We start from the raw sequence: 24046 nt of genomic DNA on the forward strand, positions 1-24046 counted from the left end.
CACCTCAACGGGGAGTAGGTTTGCAAGAATCGAACCTCGGTAAAACAAATCACCGTGTCATTCGCTTTATTCGCTTGTGATTTGTTTTCACCCTCTCTTTCGGACTCGACTTTATTTCTAACGCTAACCCTGGCTTGTAGTTGTGCTTAAAGTTTATAAATTTAAGATTTGCCTATTCACCCCCCTCTAGGCAACTTTCAACTATAACTTAGGAATGAGCTCACCTGTTGATTCAATTGTCGTGCTCATGCTCTTGTAATTGGACGAGCTGGATGAGTCTCGAACATATGCATAGGAGTGATGTCCTCATCGTCCTCCTCCTCTTGAAGTGGAGTTGTCCTCGACTCAAGCTTACCTTGACCTGCCAGGTCACAATCCAGAAGAAAAAGGAAATTACTGAAGCCAAGGCGCGACAAAATCAACCGAAGCAAGTCCTCCATACTGCTTCGTGCTATTCTCCATACATCCCAGAATACGTAGGCAATCAACAGTCTACGACTTCTGCAGCTTCAGTAAGTCACCCCCAAGCTTCCTGGGCCCAGTTGCCGCCACCCCCACCAATGGCACCTACCCCAAGCCATAATCAGTAGCCAGAAGGGCACCTTCGTCCCCCAACAACAACGTGATCTTCGGGAGCAGTCTGAGGCTCGCACAGTTAACAACACTATGCCTGAGTCCAGGCATATCTACTGAAGATAACACATCGTTTTAGTCAAAAGAAAGTCTTGATATGCCTAATTTCTACTATTGTTTTCATATTTCTGTTGCAAAAAACAATATAGTAAGGTTTAACCTTCAATTTGATGTAATAGATCTGTCGTTACACCGTCGAGGGTGACAAAACTAAGTTCCGAAGCTCCAAAGGCGTTCCTAAGGGAGCGCAGAGTAAGTACCGAAGCTCCAAAGACGTTCCTAAGGGAGCGCAGAGTAAGTTTCGAATCTCAAAAGTCGTTTCTAAGGGAATGCAGAGCCAAAATACCACCTAAGTAAAAGGTGAAGAAGCTACAAAGTCGTTCCTAAGGGGATGCAGAGCTTGAATGCCACCTAAATAAAAGGTGAAGAAGCTCAAAAGTCGTTCCTAAGGGGATGTAGAGCTTAGCTCCAAAGTCGTTCATAAGGGGATGAAGAGCTGAAATACCACCTAAATAAAAGGTGAAGAGACTCCAAAGTCGTTCCTAAGGGGATGCAGAGTCTGGGTGTGTATTCGCCTGGGTTTTTTATCTTCAGCATAAACATCATTTTGCATCATACCATCATAACATATCGCATAACATCGCATCATATATCATCTTGCATCAACAAAAGGCTGTGGAGAAGAAGGGAAATTGCTCCTTCAAAAATACTTGTCGAATTGCAAAAGAATGTAATATGCCACAACATATATCTTTGACAGATATAATTTATTATACGAAGCTAACCTTCGTCAACATTGGCATAAGGAAAATTCTCTTTGCGAAGCATGAAAAGAAGTGAAGGTGTTTTTTGCCAAAGGCTCAAAAATGGTACGCACACAGATTTCATGCATCACAAAGAAATATATTACATTAGTATACATACAAATATTTGATGTTTGTTCCGTATATATGACGATGACCATACACAAGCATTACATTTCCTAGCACACAAGAATTTAATCTTCCTTCAGTATTTTTTCAGCGGCTTCATGTAATAGTCTGTCGACGACTTCGTCAACGACTTTGTTAGCGACATTACATCCAAAGCTTCTTTCATGACCGGGTCAGCTTCGGGGTTGTATGGCTCCGGTGGTGGAGAAAGGCCGGCTGTAATAAAGTATATGATGGTAAATTTCGAAGCTAGAAACGAACAACGAAGCAAAAAGTTTTAAATAAAAATACCTATAATCATGACGCGTTCAGCAGATTCTTCAGCTTGCTTAACTTCTTCTCGGGCGTCGTGAGATTCTTTCTCGTTCTTTTTAATGGCTTCATCAGTCATCTCACGACCACCCTTCATCCACACATCGAAGTAGAATTTACCGCCCAATGTAGAGGCCTCAGTCGAAGGGTCTCTAGTGTCATCAACTGAGAGAATGGATTCTACCTGGGCTACGACCTTAACATGTTCACACCGGCTTTTTCTAAAATTGCCGCGGCCCCTCGGGCACCGGCAAAAGCACAAAAATCCCCACAATCGCTAAGTATCTCATCAAAAGCTTCAGCCTCTTCGCCTATCCACTGGACAACACCTTCGGGATCACCACGAATAAATTTCTGCTCCGAAGAATAAGCTCCCACGTTTGCAAAGCTATCTTTCAGTTTCTTCGTGCATTTCATGGATACTTCGTAGCATTTTTCCTTGGAATCCCGAAGTTCTTCAATGTTCTTCTGCACTCTGACTCTTTCCATTTCACTTATTTCTTGCTTAGCCTTCGCAAGTTCAAAATTTTCATTCATTTCGGCAAGCTTTTTTTTAAAATCTTCAACCTCGGCTTTGTAAGCTTTGGCTTGTGCGTTAAGCTTGGCTTCGCTGGTTTTCAGCCTATCCACTAAGGAGAGCAGTATTTTGTCTTTTTCAAAAGCAGAATATTCCTGGAGCAGCTTTTTTCCTTTGGCGAGCAAATCACGGAGAGAAACGAAATCGAGGCTATTTTCCTTGCTGAGCAAACCACCAGGAGATGTTGGCCCTATTAGGTTTAGTTTTTTTCTGATCAGCTTTTTTGACAATCTAGCTATGAGGAGAATGTAGCTATGGGAAGAATCTAAGTATTGTGAGGATTACGTGCGAAAAAAGATAAAGATGTTCATAAGGCTCAGGGTCTTGAAAGTGCAACGATTTGATAAATTCTCTGTTCACGTTAACTTTAAATGATTTTTATCGAATCGATTCTTATAAAACAGTGCTGAAAATCTGAGTATTTGACTGTCCGTAGTAGATTCTAGTTGACACAAGTTAAAAAAAAGCTGAAACAAAAGAGCCGTTGTGTCTTCGCATGGGCTCATGGCCCCGTTCTTTTTCGTCCTTTGGTGATTTGGTGGCACCGACAGAGCAGACCTCCATATGTATTCCTTCTGCGATTAGCTCATTTAGAATACAAATTTCTTGGTCGAGCAAACCAGCACTCTGCCCAATTCTTGGTCCTTTTCTATGCCCCTTCTGCGATTAACTCTGATGGTTGTATAGATGCGTCATGTTTATACATCTCATAATCTTTATTTATAATTGTCATTTTAAGATATAATAAATGGTTGTATGAATGTATGATGTTAGAAAATTATCTAGTTGCACTCATCAACTAAACACATAGAGTCGTCACATTCTATTTCAATATAGAACCAAACATAGAATTAAACCACTCCATTTTACTCTACTCTAAAATCAAACAAAAATAGAATGACTTTATTCTAACTGACAAACACAGAACAAAAATGTTGTCAAAGATTTTGCATTTTAGCCGTATAAACAAAATGTTGTCAAAGATTTTGCAAGTTGCTGCGCTGCTAAAGAACAGACATTTTTTTTTTACTTCTGGGTAATTCCTCCGAGAAATTGACGAACCACTTCGGTTTCATCGCAGAATTTAGGATCTTTTTGACCATTTCATCGCGCATTTCGACGCCGTGCCCATGTGTTCCGTGCACCTACAACCCAAACCAGTCAAGACGGGCCACGTCGTATTCCGCCGCCCAGCAGTGCGAACGATAGTCCACCTCCACCAGTACTACCACCAACCAAAACCTCCACTCTTCCTCCCACCAAGGCACCAACCCGACGCAAAGCCGCCGGCTTTCCCCGATGGCGACGGCGATGTCAGTTTCGGCGGTGTCCCCGCCCGCCGCGGCGGTCACGCGGCCGCGGACGATGGTCTGCGTGCCGGCGACGGCGCGGGCGCCGCGGGAGATGGCGGCGGAGCTGGCCGCCGCCGCCGCGCTCGGCGCTGACGTGGCGGAGCTTCGCCTCGACTGCCTCGCCGGGTTCGCGCCGCGCAGGGACCTGCCCGTCATCCTCGCCAAGCCCCGCCCGCTCCCCGCCCTCGTCACCTACAGGTGAGTTCGTTTCGTCAGCGCCTGGTTTCCCTGCCACAGGGTTGGTGGGCGTGCGGGGGATTAGGTTCTTCCTTCTCGGAGACACCTTTTTGGCGCATTCCGGTTCCAGATTCGATAGGCAATTCCAGAGGTTTAGTTTAGATGTTTAGCATAATTCAGTGGAGCAAAATGGGGGCTAGTTTTGGTATCAACATTTAAACTGTTAGTGTTACTAAGCTAAGTGACTGTTGCTTGATTTTTGTTGCACAGGCCCAAGTGGGAAGGAGGCGAATACGAAGGCGATGACGAATCACGGTTTGAGGCTCTGCTATTGGCAATGGAGCTGGGAGCTGAATATGTGGATGTCGAGCTTAAGGTTGGGTCCTTCCCTATTTTTCACTTCATCAAGTCAATATTTTATTGCACTGCTGTTCTTTGTGGCTTATTGTCTAAGCCTCTAAGGATAAACCCAAGGCTATAGGCTCTCACTTGAGTAGGGTCGAAGGAAAAGATAAACCGAGACAAGACCTTCTTCGTGGCTCAGTGTCGATGAATATAATCTTGTAATCTGGATGTAGTGCAATACTAGTTCATTAAGTATGTGAGAATTTGATATTCTTGCAACTTTCAACAGTAAGGGCGTCTCCAATGATCTAGCTCAGGGAATCAATTTTTTAATCACTGAATAGTGCATAGTGCAGAAAAGCAAGAGACTAGCACGGACTCAAGACATAATCTTGCACATTTCACGATGTATCCATTTCTCACAGCGTGATTTTGAAGGTTGCTTGCTGTGGTCTCTTTGCCCTCCATATTTATCAGCTTAGAAATTAGATCTAGTGCTAGCTCATACTGTTGGAGACACCCTAAGTGACACTGCCACTGATTTGGATCCTTGTCAGAGCCGATCAATTGTGAAGCTTGATTAGTTATCATGTATCATTTACAATAATATTCTTCTCATAACCATGATAACTACTTGAAAAAAAGTAATGATATAAAATATGTACTACAATATTAGTAAAAGAAGCTCGCTATTTATGTACTGGTAGTGTCAATTAGCCCTGTCCTTTAAATTAGTGAGGGTGAGTCTGGAGTTGATCACTGAATTGTATTGTGCAGGTGGCTGACAAATTTATGAAACTTATTTCTGGGAGGAAACCTGATAACTGTAAACTTATAGTTTCATCCCACAACTATGAGACCACTCCATCGTCCGAGGAACTTGCAAATTTGGTGGCTCAGATTCAAGCAACGGGGGCTGATATCGTGAAAATAGCTACAACCGCTACTGAAATTGTTGATGTGGCAAAAATGTTTCAAATACTTGTTCACTGCCAGGTGATTTAGCACGTTACTATTCTTTATCGCTCCATCACATGTGATTTGTTGCCGATAATTTGGTGTCATATTATATTGTTTGTTGTCGACAAATACATACTATTCATAACCTCCTAGAATTCTGCTACTTTGAGAAAAAAGGTTGTTAAGTAACATTTTTATCAAGTGAGTTGTACTATAAAAAACTCGTCCGGGGAGAGAAAGACCGCTCTCCCGGTATTATATTAAGAAGAGACCGAAACATGGTCCTGGCTGAGAAAATCCCTGAACCCTGGCTCATCACTAGCGGGCTGTCACTGCCCACTCTGCGACGATCCAGCCGGAGGGAGGCGCGCAAGACGTAACCCGGGAGCGGGCGGCGTACAACGAGGGAATTTTTTTAACCAAGCCAGAAATTTGCCCCCGACTGGGATCGAATCTAGGACCTGAAAGTGCTACTCAGAAGCCTTAACCATTATGCTAGAGGTCCTTTCGCAAGTAAGTTGTACTATGATAAAGATATTGTTACTGCTGGCCATTAAACTTGAATTTTCAATGGGAAAATAGACTGAAATTACACACTTCGTATCTAACTTAGCCAAAATTTCAATTTTTATGCTGTGGTGCAAAGATCTGATTTATCACCTCAAAAAATGAAAGGTCATTTCCTTGATGCTTTGTTTCTACAGTAATATCTGTTAAAAGTAATTGCATATTTTGATCACATAATCTTTAGCACAACAGCACAAGATGATTGGTGACCTTCTTAATTAGGAACACACTTATGATGCACAAATATCGGTTTAGAGCTTTCTCTTGAAAAAGTTTTGTGCTGTGTGTTGATTTACACGCTTCATTTCTATGTTGCCTTTACATAACTCATAGCTCATGTTATCTTGTATCTGAATAATGAATTAGGAAAAGCAGGTGCCAATCATTGGGCTGGTGATGAACGACAGAGGTTTTATTTCTCGGGTTCTTTGCCCAAAATATGGTGGATTCCTTACTTTTGGGTCACTCAAGAAAGGAAAAGAGTCTGCACCTGCACAGCCAACTGCTGCAGACTTGATAAATCTGTACAATATTAGGCAGATAGGGCCAGACACTAAGGTCTTTGGTATAATTGGTAAACCAGTTGGCCATAGCAAAAGCCCAATTTTGCATAATGAAGCTTTCAGATCTGTGGGTTTCAACGCTGTGTATGTGCCATTTTTGGTGGATGACTTGGCTAAATTTCTTGATACATACTCTTCACCAGACTTTGCTGGCTTCAGGTAGTTAATTTTTTGGAGAGCCAAATCGTATGTTGGAATGATGTTTGTTTTAGCCAAATCATATGCCTCATATCTGATCAGACCTTTTTTTTTCTTTCCATCCAATAAACTGGCCCACAGTTGCACAATTCCACACAAAGAAGCTGCTGTTAGGTGCTGTGACGAGGTCGATCCCGTTGCCAGGGTAATTTTCTTTAGCTTGTCACATATAGAATTGTTGAACCTTTTGACACACCTAGGGTAACATTCGAAAGCATGATGCTTTATCCAGGACATTGGAGCTGTTAACACAATTGTTAGAAGACCTGATGGAAAGCTTGTTGGCTATAATACTGACTATGTTGGTGCTATATCTGCTATTGAGGATGGAATAAAAGGTTTGTATATGCACTAGTATTGGTAAATTATTGCTGATCGATATTAAGTTCTAATTGGCTCATATGCAGCATCAGAATCAGAACCAACAGATCCAGACAAATCACCACTGGCTGGAAGGCTTTTTGTTGTTATAGGGGCTGGTGGTGCGGGAAAAGCACTAGCATATGGGGCAAAAGAGAAAGGAGCAAGAGTTGTAATTGCAAACCGTACCTTTGGTATATGATTCTTCCGGACACTTCTGCTTCATCAGTTTTATGATAATTTTCCACACACACTGATTATTGTGTTGTGAAAATGTGATTGATAAACATGTATATGCTGAGAAATGAATCAACTCTTCCACTTTCCAGCACGAGCACAAGAACTTGCCAACTTAATTGGTGGGCCTGCATTGACTCTTGCGGATTTGGAAAACTACCATCCAGAGGAAGGGATGATTCTTGCAAATACAACAGCCATTGGAATGCATCCAAATGTGAATGAAACTCCTCTATCTAAGGTCTTAATCTCGCTTTCCTGGTTTTCTGCCATTTGTAATCGAGATATTATGTCATTTCTGCTATTTTCTAATGGCTAAATATAATCTTGCAGCAAGCACTCAGATCTTATGCTGTTGTGTTTGATGCGGTCTACACACCAAAAGAGACCAGACTTCTCCGAGAAGCTGCAGAATGTGGAGCCACAGTTGTTAGTGGTCTGGAGATGTTTATACGCCAAGCTATGGGCCAGTTTGAGCATTTCACGGGCATGCCAGGTACTTTGATTGGCCTTTTCATATTTCATTTCATTATTAAGCGATAGTCATAAGTACATCTTACACCATTTCTCACGTGGCTCGCCGTACAGCTCCAGATAGCTTGATGCGTGATATTGTTCTGACAAAGACATAGTGAGGTTTGTCCAAAGAGCAAGCTTCCCTTCCATCGTAATTTCTGCGCAATTGATTCCAGTTGTGTCCCCTCCTCGTCCTTCCCGCATCTTCCTCAACCTGTAGAATCCACATTTTTTTTTATCTCAGGTGTGGACATAGGTTTCATCTTATAACATGTTTCTTATTACCTACCAAGATTCAGTTTCATTCTCTTTGAAGTATTTGAATGTTGTTTATTCAGCAAACAATACACCATTTCAACAATGTTTAAGAGTTCTTACTCCTCTCATCAAGGCTGCAAGGATTGTTAGATCTTTGATTTGTGCAAACAGTGTGTGACGCAGTCAGTTTTACGTGGCCAAAGTATGCGCATCCACTGACTAATCATAATGAATGGCAGCTACTTCTACTTAATAGTTCTTCCCTTACTTTCAGTGGACGATTACAAATTCCGAGCAATTGCAAGTTCATTGGACAATCCTAACACCATGAAGCCTCGTCTGTGAGAGATTCATCCATGCCCACAAACTTCCTTGTTTTTCCTTTTTAGATTCGGATTCAGTGATCAGTTTGCCTCTCAGCCATTGTAAATTAATTTGATGTTCCGAGCTGAAACATTTTGGTGTGCCTTATTTGTATCAGCATGAACAGCAGTCATCGTGGGTTTGAATCAGTCTCTTAGCATTTGCGTTCCAAGACTTGTCTCGATTTGTCCCTTTTCTAGGTATCACTAAGGACTTATTTAGTTGTGTCTGGATCAAAACGATCAAAACGCGGATTGAATTTCCTTCTATTTAATTTTGATTTAGACCCCGTTCGGCAAGCTAAGATTCAAGTCAGACGGGTAACCAAACCAGCCCATAATTGAATGTACACTCGTTCCTGGTCTCCATGATGTTTCTAGACCAAGAATCACCACCAAGAACAAATCCGGATGGTAGGCTACCTGGACTAATTCCAGGCCAAAGACAGGGAAGAAAGTCAAAATCAGCCTGTTTGTATCTGGCTCCTGTCAGGTTGGACTGATAGGGAAGAAAGTCAAAATCAGCCTGTTTGTATCGGGCTCCTGTCAGGTTGGACTGGATTTTAAACTGGACCAATTTATTCCACCTGAAATAAGGACAAAAATGGATCAATCTGGTGGCCAAAACGAACGAGCTCTTAGAGGCTGTTTGGTTTGCTGCTTAACTTGACACATTATGCATAACTTTTTCTGTTCAAAGTTAGTTCTTCAATTCGGATGACTAAGATTAAGCAAAGTGTGATACATAGTTAGTCACGAACTAAGGCCCTGTTTCAATCTCGCGAGATAAACTTTAGCAGCTATTTTTTAGCTACTTTTAGTCATTTGTAATCTAAACAGGAGAGCTAATGGTGGTAATTGAAGCTAAACTTTAGCACTTCAATTCATATAGCTAAAGTTTAGCAGGAAGCTAAACTTTATCCCATGAGATTGAAACGGGGCCTAAATATGACCTTAATCCCTTTCAATCTAGATGCAACCGAATAAGCCTAACGTGGAAGCCTCCGCTCCTAGGTCTACTATTTTTTCTGTTCATATCAGCATAAAATTTGCGTTCCCTTAGGCCTCCGCTCCAAGGAACGGCTCTTCTTAAAGCAACGTATCTTGCCCGCCGTTCGAGACTGAGAAACGTGCTGTTGTTCCGTTGTATGGATGGCTGAGTACGTGTTTAGTTGTCTTTTTGAGTAGAAAACATTAATTAATATAACAGACTTTAGATACACTCCTTTATATTGATCAGTGTCTTAGATGTGTTTTATGTTTAGAGAACTGTGTTATGATATCTATATTGTACATGCCGTTATAGTGCACATCAAAGAACAACGAGAAAGCTTTGCATGGGATTTTGTGCCAGTAAGAAATATGCAGGTAAGCATAATGTTCCGTATAAGATTCGATTTGCATGTGTCTTGGGACGTTGTGCTTCTCGCATTTAGGCTATGTTTGATACTCTAGTATTTATCTCAATACATATTGATTTAAGGGGATTGAGGTGTAAATTAAACGCACCCAAACAAGCCCTTAGGTGTTGTTTGGTTCATATATTTGTATGTGGTGGGTATCTGATAACGGTAAATCATGTTTGTTTAAGTCCAACGTAATTAGATACCACACTAGGAAGTGATACCAGCTTATTCAAACTTATTACCGCTAGTATTAGTATTCGAGTGTGAATCATTATCATTGTCATTTACGTTACTGTCGGTGCCCTGAATCAGGGGTACCCTCTTCTACAGTATGAAGGCGATGCACCCGTACTACGCCTCCAGGTCGCACGGAGAGTGGCACCTAACCCCACCACGTGGACAGGCCTAAGGGTGCCACGTGGCGAGGAAGGATAATACATCCCAGGAAGCACCGTCGGGTTCGGACCTCCGTAGAGGAACACCGGACACCTGTACGTACAGGTCCGGAGCTCTGAAGAAGGCATGTCGGGCCCCCCAGGTGGGTCCCAGGTCCCCCGAGTGAGGTCCGGGCCTTAGCAAGGTCCCGGGACGGAGAGGACCCCAGCACAGGCAAGGGTCCGGTGCCAACACGTGTCGAGGCCTGGCCCTACGCTCCCCGCTCAGGTGGAGACCCGCCGCAGCCGCGTGGCTTGTGGCTCATGACATAAGCCAACAGGCCGAGCCTGACATAAGGCTCGTACGACTGTGCAGTCTTTGTATTTATTGCGGAGAGGACGCGCCGCCTGCCACCACGCTAATGGGTGACGCACCCTCTCAGCATTTAATGTGTCCTGTCCAATCCACCGACAGACGGCGTCAGGGTCACCCAGCAGACGGCACGCCTGACCAGTCTGTTGGTGAACAGTGCGCCCGTGCCGAGCGGCGCACAGTACTCATCATCACTTCTACAAGAAGCTTCCCCTGCACGCCGAGGATACGGAGATCTCGGGCGTCAGGGCACAAGAAGATTGCCCCAGCAACAAACATTTGTGGCTCCAAGCGCTATATTCTTTATGTCCCTGGGCCCACCTGTCGGGGCACAGTACCTTTGTGCATGCCCCCTTCAGCTATAAAAGGGGAGGCATGCGACGTTACACACAAGCTCAATCTTTCAGGCTCACTCAGACACTCACAAGTTCATACAAGCTCTCAAGCAATACATCTCACAGTGGAGTAGGGTGTTACGCTCCGGCGGCCCGAACCACTCTAAATCCTTGTGTGTTCTTGTGTTCTTCCCACTTTTCGAACTAACAAGCAAAACGCTTAGGCCCCTCCTCATCTTAGGATTTAGGGCGGGTGCACTCCGCCACCCGGCCGGAGATTTGCTCTCTGACATTTGGCGCGCCAGGTAGGGGACTAGGCTTTAGGTTTTTGCTTGTCTCCTTGCTCAAGCATGATGGTGCAAATTATTGAGCACCGCACCGAGACTTCGGTGGATTTCGCGGCGGAGGAAGAGGATGCTTCCTCCACGCCACAAGTTCTCAACTGCCTCGTGCCAGGGACTGCTGTTGTGCACGCCGCTCGGCAGCACACGGCTGCGCAGACATCCTGGACTCCATCAAGGGCAACTCCGGGAGCATTGTCAGCAGCCAGGGAGTTGTTGCGACACCCTCCAAGCTCCATGGCCTCACCAGGGGCCATGAAGCAATGGCGGGACGACGTCGACCGACTACTCGGTATGGCACATTCTACCGCGTATAGGTCGAAGACGCGGTCATCCCGCGTCAACACGAGGCGTCAGCATCTGTGCGCTCGCCTTCAGTAAGGGGTGCATAGACCAACGACCTCTGGGCAGAACTCAACCGCAGGCGTGCGGGAGAGGATGCCCGGGTCTCTTTGGAAAGGGCGCGTGAGCGCCGCCAAAACATAGATGGTCGCAACCTCGACCAATACTTCGCTGCAGTTGCAAACGGGTGTCCCCTTGGCCGGTGTGGGTTGCGCCGCCCTCGCGGATCATCTCCGCGCGACGTCATGGCCGCCCAAGTTCCGGCCGCACCTGCCGGAAAAGTACGACGGAACATCGAACCCGTCGGAGTTCCTGCAGGTGTACGTCACCGCCATCACGGCAGCAGGTGGAAACACCGCTGTGATGGCGACATATTTCCATGTGGCCTTGTCTGGACCAGCCCGGACCTGGCTCATGAACCTCACCCCGGGGTCAGTCTACTCCTGGGAGGATGTAACACCCTGAATTTGGGGGTATAAAATTTCTTTGCTCATATTCACAAATTCAGGTGTTACTTCCTTTTCTCATCCTTCCTCATTCTTTTCTTTCTCATTTCTATAGGAGCTAAGTGCTTATTTTATTTGTAATTATAGTTTATTATGTTAAACCCTAAGGGAGTATGAATTGTTGCATCATGTTGAACCCTAGATTTCACTTTTGCTTGGTGCATAATTCTTGGAAGGTTTGGTTTGAATTTGTGGCTTGTTTGAATTTGAATCAAATAGGGAAAGTAAAAAAGAAAAGGGAAAAACAATTCAGAATAAAAGAAAAAGGCAAAGCAGCCCACGTCCCCGCCCCCCCTCGGCCTTTCGGCCCAGTCGGCCCACCTCGCGCGCGCGCCTCTCCCCCCTCCTCTCTCTGCGCAGCGGGCCCGGCCTGTCGGCGCTCCCGCTTCCCTCGCGCCCGCACCCGCTTTCTTCTCTCTCTCTGCGCCGCGGGCCCGGCTTGTCAGCTTCTCCGTCTTCGCGTAACCGCCGCCGTGCGTGCCGCGGTCTCCGCGCCCACGTCGCGCGTGGGGCTCGCCCCACCTCGCCCTCGGCCACTTGAGCCCCGAGCCTTGCTCGCCATCTCCCCCTCCCTCATTTGCGCACCAACCGGCCCCCCTCTTCCACCTCTCCCTCACTGTGCGCACGCCAGAGCGCCGCCGCCGTAAACCCCGCCGTTCCGAGCTCGGTTCCCGGCCGCTGTTGGAGCTCCGCCGTGTCCATTGCCACGGTGAGCTTCGCCCCGACGTCCGCAACCCGGAACGCGCACCAATTTCCCCTTCCCCTCCCTATTTCTCTCTGCCCGCGCTCACCCGCCGTCCGCCGTGCAGCCGCCACCGTCGACCCGGGCCACCGTCGCGTCTCCGTCGCCGCCGAGGAGTCCCCGGAGCCCGCCTTGAGGTAAAGAACCTCTCCCGCCCCTATTGGCCTTTATTTTGCTCTCTGCTGCGTTTGATTGCTCGTCGGAGTTGCTTACCGCCGCCGCCGAGCCACTCCGCCGTGAGCCACCCCCCTCCGGTGCCCCTGCCCCGACCCAGACCCCACCAATGGATTCCCCGTGCCCTCCCTAACCTCCCCGGCCACTCGGATCGCCCCAAGGACCCGCAGGGCCCCCGCGCCCCTCGTCTCCGGCGAGCTCCTCCGCCGCGGGGACGAGCGCCGCCGCCCCAGCTAGCCGAAGGAGACGGGAGCCAGCCACCCCATCCCCGCCGTCTATATTAGATCGGACGGCACGGATTCAAATAACCCGAACCCAACCTCAACCGTCCGCCCAAGATCCAACGGCCCAGAGCCGTTTCCCCCGCGCCCCGCCTCCCTGCCAACTGGGCCCCGCCTGCCAGTCGCCCGCGCCCGCGCTGCCCGCCCGGCCCCGCCTGTCAGCCGCTCACGCCGCCGCGCGCCCGCGCGCCCGCCGCGGGATCTAATCCTGGCCGTCGATCTGAGGTCCAACGGCTGTAGGCGCCCGATACCCCTTCGCCCGCGCATTTTCTTAAAGAACCCCCCTGTTTTCTGGAAATTGCGCCCGCCGTCCCTGGTTTCTCGCAGTTAGGTCCTCGGACCTTTTATTTAATTCAAAATAGGTCCTTAGGGTATAATTTTAACCCCTAAACTTGTAAAATTCATAACTTTGTCATATGAACTCCAAATTAGGTGCTTCAAATTGCAAAATGTTCATAATATTATTATCTATCTGTTTATGCAATGTTTCCCTGCTGTTTCCATGTCCCAATTAATGGTTAATCATTTGGATAAAGTTAATGTTATGGGAACCCTATTTGAGATAAATAAAAGATAGTAGACTTTAATAAAAGTTGGAGCACTTAAGTTTATGGACTCAAACACTTAAGTTTAGGAACTTAAACCGGATAATTATTTAATTCCATCACTGGCTTAAACTTTATTAGTGGATAATGAATCACTTTGTATAGTCCTCTACCCCAGACCTAGGGAACACCAGAGTGCCTATCCCTTTTCAACTATGAACTTGTGATCTCTCTGCTGCATATGTTTGGCATGTTGCTTTTTGTTTGTTATCTTCCCAAGTGCATAGTGTGAATGATTGCTTTACATAGACAACGAGCAGTCTGTGTTTCCCGAGGAGGTTGCAGAGGAAGTCCCTGATCAACAGTTTGGTGAAGGCAAGTGTCCTCTGTCCCACTATGTCCTATTCATTTATAACTTACTACCCCGCATTACTTACTTGAAACCTAAGGATTGACTAGCTTTACACTTTACTTTGTCCTTGATGACCTATTGGGTTGTTATGGTTAGCACTCTGCTTTTGCCTTAACTTAATCAATGAACATGATGTGACTATTTATGATACTGTTATCCTGATGATGTGGATGATCTTGTGATACTCTAGGGGGCTCAGGCTGTTTCCTGAGTACCTCTCCGTAAGGACTGGTTCGTTGAGAGACCACCCGGGATAACAGTGCAACCATGAGGGTGAAATGGGATGCCCTTAGCTGATTAATTAGATGAACTAGAGGTGTAGTTGCTTAGCCGTCGTGCCGTCAATGGGGTCCAGGCACAGTGCTTGCTCTGCCGAGGCTGAGTGCCGAGGTTCTTTCGTTTTGCTCTTTGTTAGTCACTCTCCTGCGGGGAGGGGTACTGTGTTTATCAAACTGGAGAAACCTAACGGGCAGCTATGATCTCTAGGGAATCTTTGTAAAAGCTACGTAGTGATGCCCTGCCGGACCACCTAGGTAGTGGTCAATGGGGATTAGCTCTCCCCGGGTAGAAAGGGAATCATGGCTCATGGGTAAAGTGTGCAACCTCTGCAGAGGGTAGTGAAACTGGTATATCAGCCGTGCTCACGGTTAAGAGCAGCCTTGGGATCCTCTTTGATTAGAGATACAGATGGTTCGAGATACAATGACTATGATATGGTTTCGGTTCGACTATGATGATGATGTTCCTCGATGAGGAAATGGTTACGGGTTGGTTAATGCTAAAATCTGGCTTCTACTAATGATAAATACCTGACCAACTAAAAGCAACTGCTGGAGCCTAACCCCACATAAAGCTAGTCCACTTCAGCCAAACGGGACATTTGCTGAGTACGTTGATGTGTACTCATCCTTGCTTTACCACAAAACACCAGGTTGTCCGCATTGTAATCACTGCTCAGGAGAAGGCGAAGCCGTGGAAGGAGACTTCCAGGAGTTCCAAGACTACGATGAATTCTAGGTGTGGGTTGGCGGCAACCCCCAGTCAGCTGCCTGTGAAGGCCTTATCTTTACTGCGTTTCGCTAGTACTTTGATTTACTTGTTAAGACAATGACTATGTGGATGTCTATGACTCTATGATGTAATAAGTACTCTTTTATGTTATTATTCGAGCATTGTGTGATGATGTTCATTTATGTAATCGCTGTGTACGTGAGTTCTGATCCTGGCACGTACATAGTTCGCATTCGGTTTGCCTTCCAAAACCGGGTGTGACATAAGTGGTATCAAAGCCCATGCTGACTGTAGGACCGCTGACCTAGAGTAGCACTGGTCGTACTAAGGACTATTGACCCTCCCCCTCACCTTGACATCTGATGTTACTTCAAAAAGTCGGTCACCTCGACCAACCCTATATTTTACTATCTATCTATACAATACCTTGTTAAAATTTTTATCTTATTCTGTCTTTGGTTTATTCACTTGTCATATTAGTTCTGCTCTTACTCTTGTGCTTACGGTGTCTTTTGTAGATGGCTCGTCTTAGACACACTGCACGTAAGTCGGTGATTCCTTTCCTGCCGTCTCGACTTGCGGAGCGTCCTCTGCACCGCACCGTGTCCGGTCAGTCGAGTCACCTGGAGAGACTGCACCACCGCCTGCGTGAGGAGCAGGAACGCCGGCGCCAGCACAGAGAGCAGCAGGGCTCTTCCTCCCCACCCCAGCGAGAGGTGGAGTCCGTGAGGCCCCGTTCCTCTGTGGCCCAGCTGGAGGCGCCCCCTGCACCGCCGCGGGACGTCCCGGCTGTTGAAGGAGCTACTGGTGGAGATCCTGGAGGAGACCCCGACGACGACGACTCAGACCACAGCACGGAGTCTTCTGAGCCGCAGGAGGCGGAAGGATGGGTCGCCCGACCCATCACCCGTGACGCCGCTCGCGGTTGTCACTTCCACGACGCACTCGACACCTTGCTGCGCCAGGCTTTCGACCGGCACACCTGGTCGATCGAGTATCGTTGTGTAGTCTACCAGCACAGTCGCGGGAGGTACCCGGACCGCTGGGAGGCTACCTGCCTAGTTCGCCGTCCGGAGGATGACCTCCGGGGTGCGGAGGCCGTTTCGGAGCACTATTCCATCTCCGAGAGGGACACTGCAGAGGCGGCTATGCAGGATGCAGCACGGTGTGCACTCTCCCAGTACTGTTCTTTGTTCGGTGGGGTGGCCGACGGTCTTAACCTTCGGTACTACCCCCGCCGCCCTACTGGCAGCACCGAGAGTGTGGTTGTCTCACCTGTTGGTGAGGCTAACCCTAGGTTGAGCAGCACAGTCAACCTAGTCGCAGTGCTTAACACGGAGCTGGACCACTCTCTGGACGAGCTAAGCAGGGCTCGAACGGAGATTGCGGAGTTGCGTGCTGAGTTGGCAGAGCGCCATCACCAGGAGGGTGGTTCCCCCGCCCCTGTCGGGACTCAGCACCCATACCGCTCACCGCCACGTGGTCACCACACTTATGGTTCCCCTGTCTGTAAGACCAGGATAGATTTGGATCCTTAGATCGTTAGCGTCGAAGTTTGTAATAATTCTTAAGTCAGATGCCTCAGTCTCAGGTAGTCAGTTTAGTTTGCTTATCAGTTGCTTCCATTTAGTTTAGTTTGCTTATCAGTTGCTTTCATGCTTGTTATGGTGAACTTGTACTGGATTTGAATCTTTGTAATGACTGTTGCCAACCTGCGGGTTTCCCCTGCAGTTTGGCTTAGCTAGTAATATTAATGAAGTCAGTTGTTTAGTTGGGAAACCATTTACTCTTACTTTCCTTTCTTATCTGAGAAGCTGTGTTGAATCATGAATGAGGATCAGTGAGGCTCTTTGTTCACTCAGTGTCATGAAGAATTTTGTATTCTCTTTTCTTATGCTGAAAGATTGTAAGATCAATGCTGATATATGAATGTCTTCCACAGATGTCTGACAACAGGCGCCGATGCAACAGGCGTGCTCAGCTAGAGCAGCATGACCAGCAGGAGGAAAATCAGAGGCAGCCTCCCCCACCACCCCCGATGTCAGTGGAGCAGATGTTCTTGATGCAGACCCAGGCAGTGCAGGCCATTGGGCAGACTCTGGCAGCCATGCAGCAGGCTCAACAGCAACCCCAACCCCAATTGCAAGTGCAGATGCCCCAGATACCACGAGATAAGCGTGGTGAGTTCATGAGAGGGCACCCTCCTACCTTCGCCCATTCTGGTGACCCCATGGATGCAGAAGACTGGCTGCGCGCAGTGGAGAGGGAGCTGCGCACCGCCCAATGCGACGATAGGGAGAAGGTTCTGTATGGTCCCCGCCAGCTGAGGGGAGCAGCCCAGTCCTGGTGGGAGTCCTACCTCGCCACCCATGCTGACCCTGAAGCTATCACTTGGGAGGAATTCAGCGAGAGTTTCCGTCGGTACCATGTGCCAGAGGGACTGATGATCGTGAAGAAGGAGGAGTTTCTGGCTCTGAAGCAGGGACCCCTGTCTGTTAGTGAGTACAGAGACAAGTTTCTGCAGCTGTCTCGTTATGCACCTGAGGATGTCAACACTGATGCCAAGAGGCAGTACAGGTTCATGAGAGGTTTGGTGGATCCCCTGCATTACCAGCTGATGAATCACACCTTCCCCACCTTCCAGCACCTGATCGATAGGGCAGTGATGACTGAGAAGAAGCGTAAGGATATGGAAGATCGGAAGCGCAAGATGAGTGGACCCCAGTCCGGAGGCATCAGCCGTCCACGTTTCTCAGGCAGTTCATCTCAGCAAGGCAGACCTGGTCACCCTCAGGGATATCAGAATCAGAATCAGCGTCCGCATCAGCAGCAGTTTCAGAGGCAGTACCCGCAGCAGCAGCAGTATCGCCAGCACAGCCAGCAGGGAGGTAATCAGTATCAGAAGCAGAACAACCAGGCACCTCGCCTTCCTGCCCCAGCAGCGAATCAGAGCAACCAAGCAGCCCCAGCACAAGGAGGAGGCAGAGGATGTTTCCACTGTGGAGATCAAGGCCACTGGGCGATGCAGTGCCCAAAGAAGATGGCTCAGCAGTAGACCAACCCCAATGCTCCAGCAAGGCAAGGTGTACTGTAGCCGGCAGCAGGCAATCGTAACCAAGCGTACAACCGTGGAAAGGTGAACCACTTGGAGGCCGAAGCAATCCAGGATGCACCAGATGTGGCCGTAGGTATGTTCTCAGTCGAATCTCATCCCGCGAAAGTGCTATTTGATACTGGTGCAACTCATTCATTTGTCACTGCAACATGGGTAGAATTGCATAACATCTCAGTAGAGGCAATGATGCCGCCCATGAGGATTAATTCGGTTGGTGGCAAGGTGCAAACAGATAAAATATGCTCAAATGTAAGGGTGGAAATAAGGGGGATAGGGTTCCCCAGTGACTTAATAGTAATAGACACCCCCGGGATAGATGTGATTCTAGGGATGAACTGGTTAATGAAGCATGAAGCAAATGTTAGTTGTGACAAGAGGACCATAACATTGAAGTCCCCGTCAGGAGAAGAGGTAGTGGCCGAGCTAAGGATGCCTAAGTCAGAAGAGGGAGTCTGTCACCAGATTTCTGTTGATAGTAAGGAGCCCAACCCGCTCGAGGCTATCAAGGTTGTGTCGGACTTTCCGGATGTGTTTCCCGAGGAGCTAACGGGCATGCCCCCCGAGAGAAAAGTCGAATTTGCCATAGAGCTTATCCCTGGTACCGCCCCCATTTCAAAGAGAGCCTATCGAGTGTCTGGACCAGAATTGGTGGAACTCAAGAAGCAGATAGACGAGATGTTAGAGAAGGGTTACATTAGACCAAGCACCTCGCCTTGGGCCGCTCCAGTGTTGTTTGTAGAGAAGAAAGATGGTACCAAAAGGATGTGCATAGACTACAGAGCCTTGAATGAAGTCACTGTCAAGAACAAGTACCCCCTGCCAAGGATAGAAGATTTGTTCGACCAGCTCAGAGGTGCCAGCGTATTCTCGAAGATAGATCTGAGATCTGGTTATCATCAACTCAGAATCCGACCCTCGGATATACCGAAGACGGCATTCATCACCAAGTACGGGTTATATGAGTTCACAGTTATGTCCTTTGGTTTGACAAATGCGCCAGCCTTTTTTATGTACCTGATGAACAGTGTGTTCATGGATTATCTGGACAAGTTTGTGGTAGTGTTCATCGATGACATTCTCATATACTCTCAAAGTGAGGAAGATCATGTAGAGCATTTGAAGATGGTATTGCAAAGACTTCGAGAGCATCAATTGTATGCCAAGCTGGGCAAGTGCGAGTTCTGGATTCATGAAGTCTTATTTCTGGGTCACATCATAAATCAAGATGGGTTAGCAGTGGATCCAAAGAAAGTAGCAGATATCCTGAACTGGAAAGCACCGAAGGACGTTCGTGGGATCAAGAGCTTTATTGGAATGGCCGGATACTATAGGCGTTTCATTGAAGGCTTCTCAAAGATTGCTAGACCAATGACAGCGTTGCTAGCGAAGAAAGTTGAGTTTAAGTGGACTCAAAAGTGTCAGGAAGCATTTGAAGAACTGAAGAATAGATTGACTACAGCTCCTGTGTTAGTCCTGCCTGATGTCCACAAGTCATTCTCAGTGTATTGCGACGCTTCGTACACCGGATTGGGATGTGTGCTAATGCAAGAAGGAAGAGTGGTAGCATACTCATATCGACAGCTGAAGATCCATGAGAAGAATTACCCCACACATGACCTGGAATTGGCAGCAGTGGTTCATGCCTTAAAGACCTGGAGACATTACCTGTATGGGCAGAAGTGTGACATCTACACAGATCATAAGAGTCTGAAGTACATATTCACCCAGTCAGAGTTAAACATGAGGCAGCGAAGATGGTTGGAATTGATCAAAGACTATGAGTTGGAGATACATTACCATCCAGGCAAAGCCAATGTTGTTGCAGATGCTCTGAGCAGGAAGAGTCAAGTTAATATGTTGGCCTCGTACCCGATGCAGTACGAGTTAGCCAAAGAGTTCGACAGACTGATCCTCGGTTTCCTGAACAGTACGCAAGGAGTAACAGTGGAATTAGAGCCCACCCTAGAGCGGGAGATCAAAGAAGGGCAGAAGGATGATGAAAACATCAACAAGATCCGGCAGCTGATCCTAGAAGGAAGAGGCAAAGACTTTCGAGAGGATGAAGAGGGGGTAATCTGGTTCAAGGACCGATTGTGTGTTCCCGACCTCAAACCTATTCGGGAACTGATCCTCAAGGAAGCTCATGAGACAGCCTACTCCATACACCCAGGGAGTGAGAAGATGTACCAGGATTTAAAAAGGAGGTTTTGGTGGTATGGCATGAAAAGAGAGATCGCAGAATATGTCGCCATCTGTGATAGCTGTCAGAGAACCAAAGCAGAGCATCAGAGGCCTGCCGGATTGTTGCAGCCATTGCGGATTCCTCAGTGGAAGTGGGATGAGATCGGGATGGATTTCATAGTTGGCCTACCTCGTACCCGGGCCGGCTACGATTCCATCTGGGTGGTTGTGGACCGCTTAACAAAGGTGGCCCATTTCATACCTGTGAAGACGACATACACCGGAGCAACGTTAGCTGAGTTATACATGTCACGGATAGTCTGCCTTCATGGTGTGCCGAAGAAGATAGTGTCAGATCGAGGAACACAGTTCACCTCTCATTTTTGGCAGCAGCTACAAGAAGCTTTGGGCACACATTTGAACTTCAGCTCAGCTTATCACCCGCAGACAGACGGTCAGACTGAAAGAACTAATCAGATCCTAGAAGATATGTTGAGAGCCTGTGCGTTGCAAGACAAGTCAGGATGGGACAAAAGGTTACCTTATGCAGAATTCTCCTACAACAATAGTTATCAGGCCAGCTTGAAGATGTCGCCGTTTCAGGCACTCTATGGGCGGAGTTGCAGGACTCCGCTGCATTGGGACCAGCCTGGAGAGAGACAGGTGTTTGGCCCCGACATCTTGCTTGAAGCCGAAGAGAATATCAAAATGGTTCGGGAGAACCTGAAGACAGCCCAATCAAGACAGCGAAGCTATGCGGACAGAAGGAGAAGGGAACTGAGTTTTGAAGTGGGAGACTACGTCTATCTGAAGGTGTCACCTATCCGAGGAGTCAGAAGGTTCGGAGTTAAAGGCAAGTTAGCACCTCGGTACGTTGGACCATATCAGATTCAAGCAAAGCGTGGAGAAGTGGCTTACCAGCTTGACCTACCAGAGAGTTTGTCAGCAGTGCACAATGTGTTCCATGTGTCGCAATTGAAGAAGTGTCTGCGAGTACCAGAAGAACAGTTGCCAGTGGAGGGTTTGGAAGTCCAGGGGGATCTGACATACATAGAGAAGCCAACGCAGATTCTGGAGTTTGCAGACAGAGTCACCCGGAGGAATACCATCAGAATGTGCAAAGTCAGATGGGGTCACCACTCGGAGGAAGAAGCAACCTGGGAACGGGAAGATGACCTGAAGGCCAAATACCCTGAACTCTTTGCTGACCAACCTTGAATCTCGGGGCGAGATTCTTTTAAGGGGGATAGGTTTGTAACACCCTGAATTTGGGGGTATAAAATTTCTTTGCTCATATTCACAAATTCAGGTGTTACTTCCTTTTCTCATCCTTCCTCATTCTTTTCTTTCTCATTTCTATAGGAGCTAAGTGCTTATTTTATTTGTAATTATAGTTTATTATGTTAAACCCTAAGGGAGTATGAATTGTTGCATCATGTTGAACCCTAGATTTCACTTTTGCTTGGTGCATAATTCTTGGAAGGTTTGGTTTGAATTTGTGGCTTGTTTGAATTTGAATCAAATAGGGAAAGTAAAAAAGAAAAGGGAAAAACAATTCAGAATAAAAGAAAAAGGCAAAGCAGCCCACGTCCCCGCCCCCCTCGGCCTTTCGGCCCAGTCGGCCCACCTCGCGCGCGCGCCTCTCCCCCCTCCTCTCTCTGCGCAGCGGGCCCGGCCTGTCGGCGCTCCCGCTTCCCTCGCGCCCGCACCCGCTTTCTTCTCTCTCTCTGCGCCGCGGGCCCGGCTTGTCAGCTTCTCCGTCTTCGCGTAACCGCCGCCGTGCGTGCCGCGGTCTCCGCGCCCACGTCGCGCGTGGGGCTCGCCCCACCTCGCCCTCGGCCACTTGAGCCCCGAGCCTTGCTCGCCATCTCCCCCTCCCTCATTTGCGCACCAACCGGCCCCCCTCTTCCACCTCTCCCTCGCTGTGCGCACGCCAGAGCGCCGCCGCCGTAAACCCCGCCGTTCCGAGCTCGGTTCCCGGCCGCCGTTGGAGCTCCGCCGTGTCCATTGCCACGGTGAGCTTCGCCCCGACGTCCGCAACCCGGAACGCGCACCAATTTCCCCTTCCCCTCCCTATTTCTCTCTGCCCGCGCTCACCCGCCGTCCGCCGTGCAGCCGCCACCGTCGACCCGGGCCACCGTCGCGTCTCCGTCGCCGCCGAGGAGTCCCCGGAGCCCGCCTTGAGGTAAAGAACCTCTCCCGCCCCTATTGGCCTTTATTTTGCTCTCTGCTGCGTTTGATTGCTCGTCGGAGTTGCTTACCGCCGCCGCCGAGCCACTCCGCCGTGAGCCACCCCCCTCCGGTGCCCCTGCCCCGACCCAGACCCCACCAATGGATTCCCCGTGCCCTCCCTAACCTCCCCGGCCACTCGGATCGCCCCAAGGACCCGCAGGGCCCCCGCGCCCCTCGTCTCCGGCGAGCTCCTCCGCCGCGGGGACGAGCGCCGCCGCCCCAGCTAGCCGAAGGAGACGGGAGCCAGCCACCCCATCCCCGCCGTCTATATTAGATCGGACGGCACGGATTCAAATAACCCGAACCCAACCTCAACCGTCCGCCCAAGATCCAACGGCCCAGAGCCGTTTCCCCCGCGCCCCGCCTCCCTGCCAACTGGGCCCCGCCTGCCAGTCGCCCGCGCCCGCGCTGCCCGCCCGGCCCCGCCTGTCAGCCGCTCACGTCGCCGCGCGCCCGCGCGCCCGCCGCGGGATCTAATCCTGGCCGTCGATCTGAGGTCCAACGGCTGTAGGCGCCTGATACCCCTTCGCCCGCGCATTTTCTTAAAGAACCCCCCTGTTTTCTGGAAATTGCGCCCGCCGTCCCTGGTTTCTCGCAGTTAGGTCCTCGGACCTTTTATTTAATTCAAAATAGGTCCTTAGGGTATAATTTTAACCCCTAAACTTGTAAAATTCATAACTTTGTCATATGAACTCCAAATTAGGTGCTTCAAATTGCAAAATGTTCATAATATTATTATCTATCTGTTTATGCAATGTTTCCCTGCTGTTTCCATGTCCCAATTAATGGTTAATCATTTGGATAAAGTTAATGTTATGGGAACCCTATTTGAGATAAATAAAAGATAGTAGACTTTAATAAAAGTTGGAGCACTTAAGTTTATGGACTCAAACACTTAAGTTTAGGAACTTAAACCGGATAATTATTTAATTCCATCACTGGCTTAAACTTGATTAGTGGATAATGAATCACTTTGTATAGTCCTCTACCCCAGACCTAGGGAACACCAGAGTGCCTATCCCTTTTCAACTATGAACTTGTGATCTCTCTGCTGCATATGTTTGGCATGTTGCTTTTTGTTTGTTATCTTCCCAAGTGCATAGTGTGAATGATTGCTTTACATAGACAACGAGCAGTCTGTGTTTCCCGAGGAGGTTGCAGAGGAAGTCCCTGATCAGCAGTTTGGTGAAGGCAAGTGTCCTCTGTCCCACTATGTCCTATTCATTTATAACTTACTACCCCGCATTACTTACTTGAAACCTAAGGATTGACTAGCTTTACACTTTACTTTGTCCTTGATGACCTATTGGGTTGTTATGGTTAGCAC

At 48.1% G+C, this 24046-nt stretch overlaps 1 protein-coding gene across 19 annotated transcripts; it reads left to right on the plus strand.

Moving 5' to 3' along the window:
• The first annotated feature begins 3590 nt into the window (after positions 1–3590).
• LOC100191894 (shikimate dehydrogenase 1) lies at positions 3591–8522 on the plus strand. Of its 19 annotated transcripts, none has more exons than XR_004852965.1 (12): positions 3591–4004; positions 4254–4359; positions 5106–5324; positions 6222–6577; positions 6698–6761; positions 6849–6954; positions 7024–7170; positions 7306–7454; positions 7547–7709; positions 7802–7973; positions 8068–8189; positions 8262–8522. XR_004852965.1 is itself a non-coding variant. In XM_008663106.4 (11 exons), exons 1-10 carry the CDS (start codon positions 3754–3756, stop codon positions 7843–7845), a joined length of 1605 nt encoding a protein of 534 aa, XP_008661328.1. In that variant the 5' UTR covers positions 3591–3753; the 3' UTR covers positions 7846–7849; positions 8262–8522. The 19 variants fall into 19 exon arrangements, 12 of the variants coding, with proteins under 12 accessions (XP_008661328.1, XP_008661330.1, XP_035818755.1 ...); XR_004852966.1 differs by having other exon boundaries at positions 7802–7849; XR_002265394.3 differs by having other exon boundaries at positions 3604–4004; positions 6659–6761.
• The last annotated feature ends 15524 nt before the right edge of the window (positions 8523–24046 follow it).

Source organism: Zea mays, chromosome 10, assembly GCF_902167145.1.
Source record: "Zea mays cultivar B73 chromosome 10, Zm-B73-REFERENCE-NAM-5.0, whole genome shotgun sequence".
NCBI lineage: Eukaryota > Viridiplantae > Streptophyta > Magnoliopsida > Poales > Poaceae > Zea > Zea mays.